The following is a 20,972-nucleotide window of genomic DNA, read 5'->3' on the forward strand; positions in this document are numbered from 1 at the left end:
TGGTTGGAGTCTACCATATTGCCCATCTGGGAGCTACTCAGTATTATTTTATTTTCAGGATCTGAAAACAAAACAGGCAAGATCTTGTCTCTCTTTTCCACAACAAGAACAGCAGCTTACTGGCACAGCTGATACACACAGCATACGTATACATGGACAAGCACTTGAAGATGATCTTGTTTATGTTACAGTCACTGTTACCTACTGGTTCACATTTAGTCTTGTTGGTGATTTAGGAACAACAGAGAATGACAAGCATGCACTAAAAGGTGTATAAATAATTTGACCTAACGTGTTTCCCTCTACTTATTTTCTCTTTGGTTCATGAAAGCACCAAAGCAATGAGTAATAACATTCCTATTTTCTGCCAGATTTAAGCATATACTGAAAATTTATCATTGGTTTAAGTGATGTATTAAGTAAAGATGAAATTACGTGCTTAATTTTAAGCTTATGTTGAATACTTTCTTGAAGCAGGACATTCTGAAGGTTTAATTTGGTAACACACTGCTTGTTATCCCCTTCATAGCTACAAGACTGAGCCCTGCAATTCTATTTATAAAGTCTTTTCGGTAATGTTTCCAGTAAATTAGTGACTAATGGAGCTCCTTACTGCTACTACGTACTGGATATTAGAGACTTCAGGAGGTAATAGTGCATCACAGAACTACATGTATGAAGGTTACAATGAATGACAGAACTTTTGGATTAGAGTGGGTTTTGGCTTATATTGAATCATTTTTTAAAACAGGCATAGACATAACATCCTCTTTTTTCCTTAGAGCTTGTGCCAAAAAAAATAGTAAGTTTGCAAATGGATATTAAGCAATGCCAGATATTTTCTGGGTTTGTTTTAACAAATTAACCCTTTGTGTTCTTTTCTGATGTCCAAATAATTGTATTGGAAGCAGATGTTCTACCAAAATTTACATGATCAGAAGACATTATGCTCACTTATTAACATACTGTTTAATATTCACTACAACCTGTTTTAAAGAACAACAATGTGTTAACATTTAAGCCAGGAGGGATTTCTGTACACTATATAGTACTTGATGCAGCTTGTTTATGCAACAGTCTGACAGATACAATTAATCTCATGAAAACGACCAGAGTACAGCATAATGGCACATTATTTTTAAAGTAATAGAACATACTTCCCTTTGAAAATCAGAACTTAATTAAATCATATAACTTCAGGATGCAGAGAAAAGCTCTAAAAGAATGAAGCTCATTCTGAAAGACAGCTGAATGAAAAATTGGTAGATTTTATAGAGAGAGAACAGGATAATCTCCAGACAAGAGAAAGAAGTAAGAAATACCTCCAACAAATGCATCTCCAGCTCCATTGGTATCCACAATTTCACTCTGATCACTCACCAACACAGGGAAAGTAGTCACTTCATTTTCTATAGTGGAAGGGGAGAATAAAACATGAGTTACTTGGAAATATGACTCTGAAAAACACAACAAACAGTGAAAATCAAAACAATTGGAAACTGGAGCCCTGACCTTTAACATAATTTGGATAAAAATAGCTTTGGTTTATAATTCTATTTTTATTTACTGCATAGGGATATGCGAACACATTTGATAAATTTATTTGTTGTGGACATGTTCATTAATTACTTCCAGTCTCATTTCTTTTATTTATCTCCTAATAGCAAGGGCAAGAGAAAACAAGTACATCAGAAGGAACAACATAAACCACCTGGCTATATGAACAAGACCAAGAAAAATCCATCCTGCCAAAACCAGTGCTTCCTATTAGCTGCAGAGAGGTGATGTAGCCTCCAGAATGGCCAGTCCAAGCCTCCAAAAGTTCAACACAGATTGCTGCATTGTAAAAACCAGAATGCATGTGAACTAGCTAAAATAAAATGGTGAAATTAAAACCAGAAACTAGTGTAAATCAAAGTGCTTTCAAATTACATCAATTTAAAAAGCACATATACATCAGAAGCTTTGCAGTTTGCCATCTGACTAGATTTGGTTTCAAGAATTCAGTGACTTCACCCTCTTCCTTAGTATTTCTTTTAAAAAAAAGTATTTCCTTCTGCAGCTCCCTGCCCTCTACTGGCACTTGCTAAACCTATTGCAATAGGTGGATACTCAGCATCTTCACCTCCAATTCACTGCCACACCACAGTTCAACATAATTACACCACTTAGGTATGATAACTTTAGAGTTCTAGGGTTATAAATTTAATATATGCCACTAATTAATCAGCTATGGCTTTCCAGGTGGTAATGTCATAATGACGTGATAAAAATATAATTACCACCTTGTCACAATACCTTGTTAAAGTGTAAATTACCCCTGTAACAGAGCCAATGGAAGTTCTGCCTCTGGTAGTCAGTATGCATTAAACTGTCTCAGAGCAAACAGATTGTCCTTTGGCTGACAGCAGGAATTAAAAAAAGGGGAGGGGGAAGAAAAGCCTGTCAACCAGTGAAAATGAAAAGCATCGGAGCTGTTGTCTTTTAATTTTTGGTAAAACCAGAAATGAAATGGGAAAAAGATCCTCCAGTAGCTGAAAGCTGGACATGAGTAGTTTCTTCACTGTCCAGCAACAAAGCAGATCATAAAAATCACTCTTACACTGATGTACACAGTAGCAAACAAGGAAACCTAGTTTGGGAGGCATATAAAGAACTCAGTCTCAAATCAGGCAAGTCTGTGTATGCTGCAGAGGTACCAGAAGGATCCTGGTTTCTGTGAAATGCAGTGTATCAGCTCTACTGCTCTTCACCATCTGCTACTAAGTGAACCAGGCAGATATAATGATGCTGCCTCCAGAGGGAACTGTTGGCTGGCCCACCAGGAGGGGAGGGGAGGGGAGCATTAGCAACAGCCATCCATGAGAGGCAAAGGAAAAAGGGTAATGAAAAACACAAGATGAATATTCCAATTAAAGAACAGGTTTCAGTCAGTTCTCAGTGCATCCTACTCTCTATCCTGTTAAGAAAGCTATTTAGAAACGTGCTTCAGTGCTGTGTTGTGCTCTTAAGATAGTCTTCAAGAGCGATGTTTTTTAGTAATTTTAACAGGATTCATTTGAATTGGAAATCAAGAAAGAGAGGTCTTACACTAAACTCTGCCAGACTAGTAGTGTGTATTCATCCATTTCATCAGAAGGTATATATGATTTGCTCTAGATAATACAAAAATAATGAACAAAGTGATAACTCTGTTGAAGACACGTTGTAATAAACTAACCTGCTTCCTTCCCGAGTGTGCATGGGCACACACAGATGTTCTACGTTAAACACACAGCAGACACTTGCATATGCATACAAATGTATGTGTTTGGGCACAGAGAATGAATAATACACAGACGCTGTATTTCAAATGCTGTAAATGGGGTCTGGCAGCAAATAAGACTCTATTCAAGCAAACTAACACAAATTGAAGTTCTTACCATCATCTTTCCTTTCTTTTCCTTCTCAGTCCTAATTCCTTCCCTCAGCTCCATCTAGTACTTGCAGGTAAGTACTGCACTATGAACTCTTATTCTGTTCTTTCTGCATTAGACGTAATTGCAAGTAACTGAATTAGTCTAAAACCCCAAATACACCAAGGAATTTGGCTGGTATGAGAACAATCTTTTATTTTCTGATCACAGTTTTCCATCTCTACCTGGGTCATACATTAAGTATATATAACTTTATGTATTTTCAAGAGGAGAGATAATCTCATATTTTGAAGTACTGAAGTTTCAGAAGGAGCCAGCATGGCTTTGGTGCACATACTACATTGTAAAGATACCACCATCTGCACACATCCAATAGACAAATTATCTTTCTTTAACCTTAGGAGAACTTCTGCTAGCATAGTAGAGTCTACTAAACCATACTTTACAATCTATGCCCTTCTATGCCATACATGCATGGCTAGACTTCGCAAACGAAGATAAGGGAAGGACACTACCCATGCTTGCTGCAAGCGGGCTGATGGCTAAAAAGGCCGATAACTTTACAATAACAATAATATATATTGAAAGTCACAACAAAATAATACCAAAGTGGATTTTTTCCTTTCACAATAAATGAAGTCAGTTAGGATTGAAGCTGCCATTAAATTACCTAGCTATGTCTGTGTAATAGCATAAAAAAAAATCTAACATCTCCCAGTGATGTTTTGTAACAAGTAGGCACAACAGGACGAATTAAGATGAAGCAGAAGTCTCCACTCCGAATATCCTTGCTGTTGTGACTTTAATGTTGCTTTAACTTCATTTTTGTATGTGATCTATTATGTTATAAAACTCCCAAATCCATCATAGCAAGCACAGAGACACCTTGGCTGAGTGCACTGGTCATCAGTGGCCTTGCTTTTCAAAGTCAGCTCTGATTTCATTTATCATTCTGAGAGCTTATGAAATAAAGAATAATTACATAAGTGTTTTGAAGTCCAAGTGCTGCTCCTCTGGGCATAAAATCCAGTCTTCTATTTTTGAGCAACAAATATCTTTTATGGTAAACACTCTGGGATACAACACACTCCACTTGCATATGATTTCCTGGAAGACCAGAATTGTGAGTGTAAATTGCAACAAAGTGTCTATAATTAGGGAAGTTTTAGTAATAAGCATTAATGAAATGTAAAATTTTGGGACTTCAGCTCTCTCAATGATTTCACATGGATGAGGAACTTCACTGTTTAAGAATGATAAAGAAATAATCAAAATCAAACATTAATGTGGTGATTTCATAGACTGAAGAAAATATTCACAGATAAATAGGACGGAATCAGCTCACTGGTAAATTTAGTTATTGTTGATTTGTTGCATTATGTACCCAGAGATGTGAATCTACCTGTATCTTCCTCAGGCAAAAACATGCGCTAGCTTAAGATATTTTTGCAGGTAAAAGAGTCTGGAGAGAGAATAATTGGAGAACAATATTAACTGAAGAAAGAGTGCTCCTTCCATTCTAATAAATTTAAGCTCCCAAATGAACACAAGCCTATTTTGTGATGTTAACTGAAACAATCAAACTCTGATGATAGCTGCAAATACTACAGGTCCGTCTTTAAACCAAATTAGAATCACAGACTACATGTCTACTCATAGTACAGTAATAAACACCAGCAAGCAATCATTACATCCAATTAGGCTGAGTACTTTCCTTAACTGGGTCATTTACCAGTCTCTCTTGCTCTTAAAAGTAGATTAAATGTGTAAACTTACATTTAATTACCTGTAACTGAACTCTTATGGGCAACATGTTGGAGTGTCCTTAATTTTGTATTAAAATAAAATAAAAGGAAGAAGGGAGCCCTAAAATATATACAAAAACATCTAGCTATTTCCTCAAATAAGCTTTTAATCTGTGGGCTGGTAGTGGTACTACAGATGCTTACAAGATGGAGACACATTCATGTTGCTTTTGTGAGCTTTAACTTGTAAAAGAAGGAACAACTGTGAAACAGAATTCTGTCCCATCTCCTCCCCACCTCCATCCTCTCTAATTTTCTTTAGATCAGGGGCCAAAAGAGATAAAAAAGAAAGGGAAAAAAAAAAGAGTCGGGAAGAACTTAATAGAACATAGAAACCTGAACTCAAAACCTATAAATGTCTCTGGGCAGCTGTAAGGTAAGAAGCAATGAGAAAAGTAATTGGAACAAGCCCATGTCAGTCAGGATGATTCTGAGCTCTTACCTCTCTCCCAGAAGCCTATAGGCTCTAAGTCTGCATCTTCTTCAGCACATTAATACATCATTAAAACTCATTAGTAAAATAAACACTTTCTCCTGTTCTTTCTATGGTAAAAAATGCTGTTGTTGCTGTACTTCACACAAAGACAGCACACGTGATAATGTAAATCAAATAGATACCGCAGCTCTCCCACCGTATCAATGCACCACTGTCCAAAGTTATAAGGCGACGTGGGGGAGGGCACTGTGCACTGAACCCTTGGTTATTGATCCTTAAGACTTCCAGTGATGATGTATTTCAAGCCTGGCAGTGCTGATTCAACCTGTCATTTCTAAGCAAACAGAATGAGATCCTGCATTTTCAGGCTGGGACTTTCAGATGGCTGTACTGGATGAACACTCCAGGCCCTCTGGCACTTTCTGTGTGCATGCTAAGTTTGCCTTGCTTTGCATGCCAACATCTCCTCTTCTCCTCCGTCTACTTCTGTGCATTGTTTGGCCTGGTGCTGTCACTATGTAGGGCTTGTCAGAAAAATAAGGCATTTATTTGTGCAAGTCAATGGAGTTAAAAAGTTTAACAAGCGAGATGTGAGTCAGCCACATGCTTTGGGATCTTTCTAATAAAATATTTTAATAATACACAACAAATGATGCTGTATTCTAATTAATTCAACATGTAGCCAAGAAAACTTTATAACTGGTATTGTAGAAGTTAAGCCTTTGCTGCTACAATAAACAATGTTACCCCAAACAAGTTATAGAGTGGTTGTAATTTATAATGCATTTATATGTCTATGGTATGATACAGTTTAAACAATATTAGTCTATTTCCATAATAAAAGACCCAAGTAGTGCAATCAGGCTAAAATTCTATTCACAGCTTGCTAAGCAAAAGTCCGTATAACTCTGTGTTGGCCAGGATGTAAAGCACTGTCCCTCAGAGTCAACTAGTTCATTTTCAGTAGAAACAGAGAAGGAATATGATGCCAAAGACTTTGAATCTTCTGTGACTCTACTCATGGTCCTACAGATATCTGTAGGCGAAATGACAGCGTGCAGACCCCATTTCTGCTCTCTCCTAGGAGGTAAAGTTAATCCAAAGATGGATTCAATGAGACTTGTCTTCCCTTTATAGCTCTCCTCAGACATACACATTGTCCCACTATCTAGTCAACAGTATTTTTATTCAGAAGTAATATTCATAGCATCTCACTAAAAGGTGATTCATAGGATTAGAGTTAGTAGGGCAAAGAAGGTTTCTCCAAAGGAACTTGTACACTCATACACATCAACTATTAGCAATGCTGTAAAATCAAACATTATTTTTGCATCCGGCGTGCATCCTCTGAACCTATGTCTGATTCTGTCTTCATTCCTGTTAATTCAACACCACTCCTTTGAAATAACTCTTGATTTATACCAGCATGTGATCAGACTCAGAACTCTGTATCTAGTTACAACAAATGTAAAAATTGTAACTATCAACTAATGACTCATGAATAGCTTCTATAGGCCCAAATGTGTTTTGTTTACTTTATAGAAGGTGTGGGAGCCACTTACACATCACTGTTTTCTATATCATTGCTGCTAGAGCCATGAGTTGAAGCTCTATTTTGCATATTAAATAATTTTCGTTTGCATAAGTAACCAAAACACTATGATTGTGTGTAAAAGGTGGGGAAGCAGGAGGTCAACAAAAAATATTAGTTTTGCTTCAGTCTGTTGTTAATATAACATTTAAAAAAATATGTATATATATGCATATATGCATACATATATGGAAAAACTGCCTTAAAGAACAAGCCGCTGAATTTTTCTGGCATGTGTCACAATGTTTAAGGTTTAGAATGGCAATGAACTCTGTTGAAAAAGCCTTTCCGAGCACACAAGAGTATTGCCATTTGCCCGCTAGGCAGAGATTTCAGGGGGAGCTGAAACTGTGCCCACTGAACTGCCAGAAAATGCACTTCTCTAACTCGGCATGGCTGCTGAAGACATAAGGTAGTGTTCAGAGCTAAATCCTTCTCCTGTGATCTCTATCTGGACCAGGAAAGGGGTTGAGGACTCAGGAAAGGCAAAGGGTGTGAAGTCACAGGCACCAAAATTAAGAAAAGCTTCTGCAGATGTTTCACTGATACAACACAATGACTGTCTTGGAATTATTATGAAGAGCTTAGATCAATATCAGTCCCGAGGACGGAAGAGATGAGTTACAATAAATGAAACCCATGACCAGCGTGATCCTTGTCTCTACTGAGAGCATGCTCTACTGCAGTGAGCCTAGCCACACCAGTGAAAGTACAGGGTGACACAAAACTAGGTCTCACATTGCATATTAACAAATATAAATATCTCTTCCTCCAGTGGAAATCCTACATGTATTGGTTTGGCCACTGTACATCTTATTTGATCCTTACATGTGAAAAGCCAAGACAAACTTCCAAAAACTATTACTTTTTGAGCTGTATATGGGAATGTGAAATGCAAACAAATCTATTTCTATGTGTAAATAGGTAGTTCAAGAATTGAAAACACACACAAATGATGGCAGTTGGGAATTCAATGTCTAATGTAAAGAATACATCACACATAGTGATGTACACTATAGTTCATACGTTCTAGCTCACACATGCTCTTCAATGTTCTGAAACTTTGTTATGCAGACTGTGCAAAAATGAAGCATCTTTCAGCTCAGAAAGCAGACCCTGTGCTTCACTTACTGTTTGCCAGTATTGTTTTTCAAATGCATGTACATTTGTACTTCATTCCATGGTATTCTACAGACATATTTTAAACCACTGCAGAGCTGGACCATCAAAACACTTTCCTATGGGAGAATTTTCTGACAAATATCAACCTGCAATCAGGTCAAAGCAATTCCTACCCAAAAGCTTATCAGGACTTAAAAAAAAAGAGAGAGAGAGAGAAAGAGAAGAACACATTCTAATTTGATTTTAGGCAGGACAAAAACTGTATTATGCCTCACATTTTTTATACATTAAGCATATTGCCCTAGTGGAGCAAACGCACCTGTCAAAACTTGCAGGCTTTCTTAGCTATACCTCAGTTTCGGAGTGGTGAACACAGAAATCACATCATTTAAATAAATGCCATGTTACATGACAGCTTTGTTTATGCTACATGATAATCTGAGAAGCATGGGTCGTCAGTGGAGGCAGAAATGGGCCCTAGGCAGTTCTATTTTACTTGAGCATCAGTAAGACTGAAAAGAGAAGGAGTGAGCATTAGGTCACTACAGAGCAGTTCTGAAGGAGCTTTTTCTTCTGGGAGAATTTATATTTAGCTTCATAAATAAAATCAGTCCATTGGAATGAAAAAGACAGCCTTCCCTAGGAAACATTACTAAAAATAAGTTCACGTGTGTATATATATTTCACCTTTAAAAAAAATAATTGCATACTAGTTGGACATTGCTGAGGCAGATATACCATAGAAATTCTGCAGCACTGCCTTTAAATATTCAAATTACATGTAGAAGTTTTAATTTTTCATCCCTTTAATTCAGAGTTCAGCTCTAGTACTTTTACAGTTACCTTTTTCTTCTCATGCTGCATTTGTAAATTCTGTGTTGTCTTTAATTAAGATCTCCCTAGACTACTTTTTTATTTTTGAAGAATAAAACATGCTTGCTAAATGAATTTTCTCAGGCTTTTGCACGTTTTAAATCTATTAGAAGATGTCACTGCAGTGGAGGTTGACATTTTTTCTAATTTCAATGTGAAAATATTCTGCTTTTAAAATGCCAGTTAAAAACAGAGCAACTCCACTGATTTGAACGGAATTCTTTAAGTGTTATGTCAGTCTCGAAAGATAATTTGTCCCAAAATGCAGTAGTTTATTTCTCCCCTACATTAGTTGCAGATAATTTCTTTGATAATTCAATACCCCAAACTATGATCTGTCATTTCACTTAATCAGTTTAAAAGTATTACCTAACCATTGCTGTAAGCAGGATGGGGAATCTACCACCTTTTAAAATAATAAAAAGGTTCTCGCTCTGAAGAGTTATCCATCTGAAAAGCAAGGTTGATAAGCAAATAAACAGATATGTGTAAATAAAATGTGGACACTCTGCTGATATAATTAAGTTATGAAGAAAGGCAAAAAGAAGCTACTGCTTTCAAAACTAAATAGATAATCAGGAAAAAAACTCTGGTTAGCCTACAGAGCGAGATCATTTGAGCTGTAACTTAAAAATGTGGAAAAAAAATTGAAAAATGCTTGTTACTTGTTCCTTTTAGAACTACTTCAGTATAAAACATATACTTAATGGTTATTTAGACATAGTGCCTGCTTTTTTGCCATCTTTTTCTATAGGAAATAAACGCAGATTTAAAAAAATAATTAAGACTTTAATATTTTTGAAGTAAAGCTTTCTTTTTATGGAAACAAAATTAACTACATTAACTACTGCAATTCTCAACTTGCCAAATTTATACTTGTACCAAGCTTTTACTCATCTTTGCTGCTTACTGTCTTCTCATTCACCCTCGTTCCCCCCATTCTTTTCAGCTACCTGTTGATTCCTACTGATTACAGAAATAACTGCGGTGGCTACTGGTGACCCGGAGGCTGATTGTAGCCAACAAACCTGGCACAATTTGGATTTTTATGCCAGCAAAAGCTTAGAAGGTTTCATTCTTTTTCCATATAAATACAAATCAGATGTGATAGCTGCTACTCGGTGGCAGCAGAGGTGGGAGCAGAGGGCGCCAGGAAGGAACAAAGCTGTTTGGGAGCAGACTAACGTTGGAGCGGGTTTTTCTGCTGAATGCACTTGTCAAACACGACCTTTGCGCCTGTATTGTTTTACTCATCCAGTCTCTTCTTTCCTTTTCTGATTTTATTCTTAAATGCCTGTACATTTTGCATGTTCAGACTGAAATTGGAAGAGCGCTGCTTTCCTCCTGCAGCTCTAACCTTTTGTGAGCAGGCCTCCAGTTCCCTGTTAACCAAAACCAGGGAATCCACCAGTGCCCCCAGTCTCCAAGGAGAGGAGGGCTGTCACTCCCCACCAGTTTCTCTGATTCCGGCAAAGGGTGTGCTCCAATCCGAGCCTATCCTTGGCTTGGCCAAGCCTATCCAGTTTGGCTTGGTCTTAAGAACCAAACATCGTTTCTCTTTATTCATCAATTTCTAACATATCTTAATTTCTGTATTCATTTCCCTAAGCCATTTGAGATCACAGCTTCACATGCTCTCATCTTCTAGACCAGTCTAGTGACTACTCCAGAAGCCAACACACGAAACATATCCAGTATGAACATCTAACATGCTTTACTTTGTTCCTCCAAACATCTGTTTTGTTTGCATACATAAAGGCCACTTTATGGTTTCTGTATTCTACTTTTCACAAAAAAACAACTGTGCCTTGATTTGTGAAAATCTTAAGCTGATCAAAAACCAGTATTTAGTGGTTTTATATTTGGTTTTGGCCCAATATAAAAGTGTCAGTGCAAAAAGCAGATACTTATATTCCATGATGCACCAGAGATTAAAAGAAGACTGCATTTTTAGCACTCTAACTATAGTGTTTAACTGCTCACAAATGGATTTTCATATTTTTGTATTAATTTACGGTGTACAATAAATATTGTAATCTAACCCACCACAATTGCATAATTTTTGACCAACTTGCTGTTGATAATGCAAGTATTAGGTTATTAAATTTTTTACAATTAAGTGACTAAGCTAGCTGTTTATTGCCTTCCGTTATACCCTCTGTTAATAAGATCGTTGTTGCAGATGTTCATGTATGCTGCATTGATGTTTAATGGTGCATGATGCTCTAGGTGGTTCCCATAACCTTGCTTTGTCTACTATGAGCTGACTCAATTGATATGATAATAGAGAAAAGAGGTCTGAAACAAGCTGGGCTGTACTGGCACAATTTGCATAACCTTTAAATTTGCCATAATTTGATAGCCAACTGCTTCTAAAAATTCTTATTCAGTTGTCAGCAACAACAATATACTGTACAAACAGCATTCTGCAATTGGACAGGTGGGGAGGAAAGAGAGGGCATGCATAGTTTATTACACTTCTATAGTCTGTCAGGAAATGTACTTATTATAAAATTTATAAAGCTAACAATTTGGCGTAGAGTTCTGCAGTTTCATTTGTGATCAATTGCTATTAACCAGAATGCATGGCCTGGCATCTTTTCAGGTTCACAGTACACTATCACAGTGTTGGATTACAAGGGACATAAGTATTTGGTTCCATAGACTCCTCTCTGATTTAGTTTTTGCTGCTAATCGCTGGGGCAGGCAGAGGAAATCAGGATGGATTAGGAGCGTGGGGGGCACAGGGTAGCAGACTACAGCAAATAAAATCAACGCAAGCAGCCTTCCAAACTTTACATCTGGTTTTGGATGACTCTATGTATTATTTTTAAACAAACGTTAGTATTATATCATTCTGTAGGTATAGCCAAAACCTAACAATATAAAAATAGTTCATGTTTACTGTATTCATTAAATATGCTGTCTGTATATATTTTAAGTCAGGTCTGCTTACTTTACTGACTGCATTATTCATAACAAAGAAAACAGTTATGGTGAGCGTAAGCCAGAGCCTACTTCCATTCAAATGGGATCAACTACAGAAACGTTATTTTTGTGGTATCCAGAGGTTTATATCTGAACTGCCACTTCATATGCTGTATCATGCTCAGGTGTGTCAAGGCCAGGTCACTGGTATATAAGTAATGTGCACAGCCTACTTTTTAGATGCGGTATTGAAACCATTTCCACCTTGCTCTAACTGTAAAGCTACTGTGGAAATCACTGAGACAAAGCGACCACAAAACCTCACAGTCCCACTTTTAGAAAATTACCCATTTCTGAGAACTCCAATTAACCTCCCTCTCCTGTTCCCCTTCCTCCCCCCACGTTAACTCTAGATGTTTTGTTGTCTCACACAAATGAATCCTAAATCCCCAAAGTCAGGTGAAGCAGGACCCATTCAACCCTTCCCTTTGTCCAGTTTTTCCACTAGCCAGTATCTCTGCTCTGTCCCTCCTGGAGCTAAGGATTTCTCTTCCATTCAGCCACCTATTTCCCACAACTTCTATTGCCTGCAACTGGATGCTACAGCAGAGAAACTTCTAATGAAAGGGTTGGTTCCGGCAGTTAATTTTCATCCAGGCCCACCATACATACCCACATTTTACTCTCCTTCCATTCTGTGCAATTATTTTATAGTGAACATTTGAGCTGGTGAAGATTAAAGGCTTTAAAACATAAACTCCATCATTTATGGCAAAAGCATGACATGGATAGCTACAATATAAACTTTTCTACAATGTTCATTCAACTGCAAACACAAGATGGGAAATAAAATCTCTAAATTAAAGATGATAGGCTATCAGAGTCTGTAGGGCACCTTCTGAGTAGAGATTCTGCTGTTCAAATTCCTCTGTGATGATTTGTTATGAAGTGAACTGCTGCCTAATAAGAAAAGCCTAACACTGCCAAAAGAATGGAAAAAAATACCTGCTACAGAAGATATACTGCCTTGGTGTCAGTGGTCAAAGGGTCCATTTTTTATGCACCTCATTTGTAACAGACAACAAAGAAGATACCTTAAGGTAGAATGTGTTATCAAATCTTTCAGTATACATAAAGTTCGCTTTTTGTATAACCTCTAGGTAGGCTACAAAAATTGAATTGGAGATTGCAGACAAGGTACAACACAGAAAAAGACACATGGATCAGTATAAACCATTAATATTCATGAATGTTTTAAGTTCTCCATGGTCATAATCGATATCCAATGAAGTTAATGAGATCTTTCCATTGATTTCAAAAGACACTGGCTTGAGCCCCAGAGACGACAATATATTCTCTGCAAGCACTCCAGCAGATAATACATACTTTGATAAGTTGCTACCCTCCCATCCGGAATAGCAACAATGAAAAAAAGATACGTTATCTTATTTTAAACTGGTTTTGCAAGATGAGCAATGTAACATTATAAAACTCAATATGGACCATTTAATATGTGGCAGTTCAGGCCACAGTAGTTACTTGCAATGTTAATGGCAATCTGAGATCCACAAATAAGACAATTGTTATTTGTTTAAGAAGGAAATGAAAACAAAAAGCCTTAATGCATTATCCTCCCAAAAGGTTGAGATTTTGTTTTAACTTTGAGCCTCTGGAAAGCAGTGCTTCAAACTCTCATGTCTTCTAACACATCTAAGCCCATCCAATAGATTTAATCACTGATAAGTAGAGTTATAAGTTCAAACTGGCCTTGACCTTGGGCAGTATGTCATTATCTGAAAACCATTAATGGTCTGAAACTAAAGGAAAAGCTCATTAATAAAAGCAAAACCGTACAAAGGTACAAAGGTTAAAAAAAAAAAAGGAAAAAGAAAAAAAGAGGAAGTTTTATTAAAAGTATTGATCATGACCTAGGGCACTACACACATTGATCTTCCCACATCTCCACAGGAAAAAAAAAAGTTAAGCCAACATATTATTGACCAATTAAGAACCCTGCAAAAAAAGCCACACATTTAATTTCTTACAATGAAAAAAATAATCACGCCTAATTAGTGTAAAGAAAAAAATACTTTTCTTAAAAATCGTCGGTTAAAAAATTACTATGTGATTAATTTCATAAAACAGTTACCCTGTTGGCATGATTTAAACCTACATGTCGGGAGGAGAGAAGCCTACCACCGCAAACCTTTAAAGCATGAGTTTCAGATTTCAACTCATTAAACCATACGCTTTCAAGGATAAATGGGTAGCGTCCAAAACTGAATATTGCAGAAACACAGAATGCAAGTATAGAAAGGACAATGCTGAACTTTAAACTAAAAGCATAAATTTAATGAAAAGTTTACAGGAGAATTATCTTATGTGAAACAGAATACTGTAGGTTTGGCTTTTCCTCAGTTTGTTCAAAAAGTCAGAAAGCTATATTTAGGCCAACATAACATTGTAGCTGCAAAAACAGTTGCTGAAAAAAGAAAAGTCACCAGAATTTCATGTTTGGTGTACATGGAGACCGGTAGGTGTCATTCTCAGAAAACAGGGAATATCCTTGATGAAGCTGCATTAATTACATGTACACATGAAAAGCACAAATTAAATTTGGAAGGCTCTCATCAGTTCCAGGGCTTCCCAATTACTGAATGACCGATACTGCTCTCTCACCATTCTTTTAATATCGTTCTATGACAAAATCGGTGTTTTTTCGAAGAGAGCATTTTCCTTCTGATAGTATATTAAAGGCTCTGTCCCCTTATTCTTTGCTCTTTGCTTCGCAGATATTCTTCTACAGTATTACCAGCTGATCCTGCAGCAACTTTCCTTCCAACTTTGGAACGACAGTCTTTGTTGCTAGACGGAAGTTTGAAATAAAACATCATGTTTTATGCCTCAGAGCGAGGCTCCACAGCAACTTCAGTTACAATATTTTGCAGATACTACAGCTTCACCCTTGTCCCCTTCTACTGCAAATACTGCCATGCTGGCACTAATGCTCCTCTGGACCCTGCAATGAGCTGGCTCAGAGCTCTCAGTATCTTACCAGGGTAGGTTTCTGCCAGTCTGTGCAGACTGCTGAACTGGTTCACCATGCGGACAGAGAAGCGCTGGCAGTACAGGGAAAAAGCAGGGGATGAAAATGTGTGTCCTAGGAGGAGCCAGTGATTTCTGACTTTTCTATCAGTGTAAAACTGCCAGACACCCAAGTCTCAGTCTCTCATGCTCTCAGGACCATGCAGTCACAGAATGAACCAGGTCAATCTTCATTCCTTCCATGACAGCCCAGAACAGCAGGGGCCTACCTACCTTGGCAACCATAAGGCTTAATCACTACACTTGGTTCTTCTCAGGATTTCTGGTAGGTAGTTCTATTGCTTTGTGGTTTAAGGAAACAGAATAATATTGTGCTGATGTAATTTTTTCTGTATGAACCACCTCAAACTCACTCAGGGCACCAGTAAAACGGTACCAATATTTATGATAAATTAATGTGGATGTTCTAATTGAGGAATGGTATCACAGGGAAAGCTTCATTTCTTAAGAAAAGAAAAGAAAAGAAAAGAAAAGAAAAGAAAAGAAAAGAAAAGAAAAGAAAAGAAAAGAAAAGAAAAGAAAAGAAAAGAAAAGAAAAGAAAAGAAAAGGAAAAGAAATTTGATTCAAATTTGCTCTCCAGAGTCTCAAACAAGACAAGCCTCAAATGGTTGAAGAAGTGGCCAGAGGTACCTGTTATGGGTTGCACCTCCAGGCTGTGTATATAATTTCTGAGAGAAGCTCTTCAGTGCACTGTGTGTCAGCTTCTTCTGAGACACTTAGACTCATTTGGGATAGTAAAAACAAAAGCTGAGTGTGAAGAATTGCAAAAATATTCCACACTACTGGGCTACAAAATTCTTTATCAATCAATGCACAAAAGATGCACATACAAAAAACAAATCTAGCTTTAAATACACAATGATAGGCTCTAAACCACCTATTATCACCACATAAAGAAACTTTGAAGTTACAACAGATAATTCTATGAAAATATCAGATCAATCATCAGTGGCAGCCAGAAGAGCAAATATAATGTTAAGAATTGTGAGGAATACAGAACAAAGAAGACAACAGAATGAACCCACTTTGTAAACTTCTCAGGCACTTGAACATGCTTGTCCTCCATTCACAAAGAGTATAGCAGACCTGGAAAAAGGTGTAGTGATGGGTGGGTCAGGATGTCAGAATTATGGAGCAGACACAGAACAAATAAACAGAATAGAAAAAGAGTCTGGAAAAAAGAAAAGTGAAGGGCAGATAAGCAAGAGTCCTGCAAAATCAAAAGTAACAAGATGTTGTATATGGAACGATTACAGACTGGCCTGGTCGTGCAATACAAGCAGCAGGAGACAGCCAGTAACATTCTTAAGTAGCTGAATCCAAACAAATAAGGGTAGGCATTTCTTGACATAACACAGAGCCTGTGACACTCATTATCACAAGACATTATGCATGGTAAAATCCTATTTTGGACTATTAAGCACAAAGAAAACATCTCTAGTTCAGAAATTCCCAAGCCACAGATTGCTAGGAGAAGCTAGGAGAGTGTGACATGGGAATATCAGTCTAGATTTGCTCTGGTTTTATCCTCTTTCACAAGCACCAGCTACTGCACACTTGCAGATCCCAGGTTAGACAGACCTTTGGTCTGACTCAGCCCTGCTCCCACTCTTTCACTCTATATTGCATCTCCAACATCATGTCATTTCTACCACCTAAGCAGTGGCGCATATATATATATATACACACACACAGATTTGTATATTAACAGTTATGCCTCCCAGAATCCTTGTTAGAATTTTGGTACAAAACCTGACTTCCTAAATCTATGTATTTGTATCTGAGAAACAAATGTAGAAATTATTCTGTCTAAGAGGAAATACTGCCTAGTCCTAAGGAATGGGACAGGGCCCTGTATTTACTGTCCTTCAACAAACACATTTTTCCCAGCATAAAGGGGTCATTTATCCTCCAAATGCCAGAAGGTAAATTCATTGTAGCACGTGAAATTCAGGCTAGGTTTAATAAGAGGCACAGTTTTGCCTTGAAAAGTCCTTATTACTAATGATTGCAGATAAAAAGGAGATTTCCCAGCTTCACTCTCAGTTTCCGGGCTAAACTGGTGCATTAACACATTACACTGGAAAAGACATCCTTTTCTTAAATCAGTAAGAAATTACTGAAACACACACACACATTACATATATACATATATCTATTTACATATATGTATATGCATTCTTTGAGATGCAACAGCTGATACACTTTTAAATCCAGCCAAGATACCAGTATCCAGAAACTTATGTTTTAATAATGTGTTTTAGCTGTCTAATAAAATGCTCAGACCTCCTCTCCCACACAGCATGAAAGCATGAATGGTTTCAGTTACAAAAAGGTATTACCAGCCTTGCTATTCATTAATCCCTATCAACAAATGTTCACTACTAATTTAGATTTTGTGGTTTCCTAAGTCAAAACTAAACTAAAAATAATTCTATTGGACTTTCTGGCTCATTTGTTATGCCATTTGCAGACTAAAATTTCCTTTTTTCCTAAATCCATGTTTGTTTTTAAATGTTTCTTTCCATTTGTGAATATAATCAGATAGGGAAGAGTGAAAGTGTGTAATCCTGCGAAAAAGAGTGCACACTGTACTATAACCCAACTACTACTTCCCTAGGTCCAAGGCACTACTTCTGTTTGTGTAAACATAGGAAAGCTGTCTGATAAAAAGAGCTAGTCAAGGTTTTCTTTTCTGGAAGGCTAAGCTTGAAAGCTGCGAGAAGTACAGAAAAAAATAACACTTTTTCTTGCTTCTTAGAGGACAACACACAGTACTCAGTAACTCATAGAAAGAGGAGCTGCAAACAGGCCCACCATAAAATGTCAGCAGTGTCAATAGTAATAAATACTTCTATGTTTTATAGATAGGCTCACGAGGTAACATGCTGGTCTATGATTGCAGCACAGCCTGACAAAGAAAACCTACTGACCTCTGTTTAGAGTAAGTTGTATGCTTGAACATCAGTCCTTTTTATTCCCCTCAAAAGCATACAGCATCATGTCATTATGATTTAAGAATGGCTCTTAAAATCTCTCTAGTTTCCACGATTTTGACAACCCTTCTAAAACAAACGTTTTAAAAACCTCTCCTTCTAAAATATTTAAGATCTAACTTACCCTTACAAAGCAAAAGAAGCTTCATCATTTATAAAAACACACTATCCATATCTTTGTTGTTATTTTCATTTACATCAGGTTTTGGTTCTATCCAAACATATAAACTTTTAATTAATGAACATATGTGCATATATTCCCTTAAGAATGGTTGTGCTGAGCGACACCAACATCCATTTAGCCTAAGTATCCTGTTTCAGATAACAGGTAGCAGCAATTGCCTAGCATTACTCCAACATGTAAAGCTTCGTAGACAGGCTCTAAAATTTGGTAACATTGCAAATTTTATTGCAACATATTAATTTGGCTATGTTGCACATGCTTTTTAATTTATGGAATAGATTAAATAACAAGTAACAATAAAAAGTAAAAATTCACAAAACTATTTCAGTATGTACTATGTGGTAGGTGCACTAAGAAATTTTTAAGATGGACCTTTCTCATTCTACCATATTTGCCAGCACTGCTAATACATTTCCTGAAATATTCTCAAGCAAGGTATCCCAAAAACTGAAGAAGATAAACGTGGTTAGTAAGCCCTAACTGAGGAGGCTTTAATGCTTAAATCCTCTAAAAAAATCCATTTTTACTACCATATTCTAACAAATGAGGTTATTACAAACGTGCCCTTAACAGAGGTGGTCTTGCAAGCATTGGGGGAAAAAGAATGGAAAATTCTATGTTCATGCCTGAACGTGCCAGATTTCATCATTCATAACTTTAAAAATGCTGAAGTGATTTTCTTTAAATTTGGATTGTTTTTCTTTCCTCTATTAAAGCTATAAAACAAGCCAAGTTTAAAGTTTGTAGCTTCAGCTGTTTATGAATTATGCAAATATTTCAATATAAAACTATGTTTTTCCATTGCTGAACTGATTTTGCTCAGACTTTCCAAAGATTTCCCTTTGGGCCAAGACCAGTCGTAAAATGTATCTGACTAAAAGTAATTTGTTTAAAAATGTTATGAGCAACTCTGTAAAAGGGATAGCTTTCACAGCATTTGATTCTGACAAATGTTATAGCACGCATATAGATATGACATAGATGTTCTTGCCAGAGCTTGTGATTTTTGGTGCATTTCTTAAAAGCTCCAGCTGCTGAGATCAGGAGATTGCATGTGTTCATTAACTCTCCCCCCCCTCCCAGCATATGTATTTCTTGTGGTTACTGAAAAAAGTATCGAAATATGAAACAACTGTATCCCATAAGCTCAGTCAAATTCACAATCTCGGGCCTGGGAAGGGGTATATGATGGAACAAGGCTGTGGTAGTGGGATCAGAGTCCTGATAGCCAAGAAACTTCCAGTATGGATGAGGAGCATCCGCACAAGGAATTACTGTTCCTCAAATAAACGTTTCTGGTAAGCAAGTCCGCAGATCCTTTTTTCAGTTACCAGTACCTTTCTCAAACCATAATCCTATGTACTGAAAGGTTTCATCACAGCTGTCTCTCCCAGCTACTTCTTTTCAAGAGAGTTTTATCAAAATTCAGTCATGTTTGGGATTGATGCTACAGAAAATTACAGCATTTTTGTCAATACTAATTCTAGGGTCACTGAGGAGATCCAATGTCTTCAGGTTGTCCAGTAAAAAGATAAAATTTGACATAATCAAAAAATGCAGGTTGTAGATGTCCCATCCCTTGAAACATTCAAGGTCAGGGTGAATGGGGCTCTGAGCAACCTGATCTAGTTAAAGATGTCCCCGCTCATTGCAGAGGGGTTGGACGAGATGACCTTTAGAGGTCCCTTCCAACCCAAACCATTCTATGATATGAAAAGGCAAACTTCAGACAACAATCATTTGCTCTGTGGAGTCCTATTAGAAGCGGACAGTTAATTTAGTCAACATTTCATCTGCCACAGCTCCTGTGTGCCAATTCTGAACACTCCTTCCTTTCCCTATAAAACACACTTATCACACTCAGCTTGAATTTGAGCTTGCCTCTTCCTTGCAATTATTCCTACTGACAGAGAACAGGAAGGAAGGGAGAGAAAAGGAGCCTTGGGGCTGGAGTACTGTGACGGAGGAGATATGAGCAGACAGTAGAAAGACCCAATGCACTCCATGATAAAGAGAGAAATTTTTCCTCTGAAAACACAAATAATTCAGACAGCTAAAGAATGTGGACTGACAAATGGGAGTGGCTTAGATTGGGATTGCTGATGCAGTTATTGTTTCTCACCGTTACCATGATCTGCTCAAGTTGCATGGACCTCTAAGTTGCTCGTCAACCTGTGCCACAATGCCTATTGCTTGTGGGGTTTGAGGTGAGCCACCGCCATTTTTGGCAGGCATTGAAACAATGTTGAGTAAACTGCAGCAATTCATAAGGTGACTAAACATTTTTGCAGTACGGCTGGGCCAGATTTTTGGAGGAAGTAGATGTTTTAGCTGTCTCAGTCTAAGCTCTCTCCCTCGTCTGTCAAAGCTATAATCTCAGAACGTTTTGGTCGATCTTTCTTTCCTTTTGGTAATAAACTGCGTCTTTCTGCCCTATGCTCTACACCTAAATACCTGTTGATACATTTTCTGGAATGTCCAGGAATCAGCAATTGTTGCCACAGTCCTCCCTACA

The 20,972-nt window shown here is 37.3% G+C and overlaps 1 protein-coding gene across 1 annotated transcript in view; it reads right to left on the reverse strand.

The window, feature by feature from the left end:
• The window catches only part of ADK (adenosine kinase), a gene marked incomplete at its 5' end in the record, with an annotated part of 48,458 nt that overhangs the window by 16,828 nt on the left and 10,658 nt on the right, over positions 1 to 20,972 (reverse strand). The window contains one exon of the mRNA XM_010189560.1: positions 1,323 to 1,409. Coding sequence (XP_010187862.1) covers positions 1,323 to 1,409 — 87 coding nt within the window. The remainder of the gene's footprint in view (positions 1 to 1,322; positions 1,410 to 20,972) is intronic.

The sequence above is a fragment of the Mesitornis unicolor genome, unplaced genomic scaffold (genome assembly GCF_000695765.1).
Source record: "Mesitornis unicolor isolate BGI_N332 unplaced genomic scaffold, ASM69576v1 scaffold9438, whole genome shotgun sequence".
In the NCBI taxonomy this organism is placed as follows: domain Eukaryota; kingdom Metazoa; phylum Chordata; class Aves; order Mesitornithiformes; family Mesitornithidae; genus Mesitornis; species Mesitornis unicolor.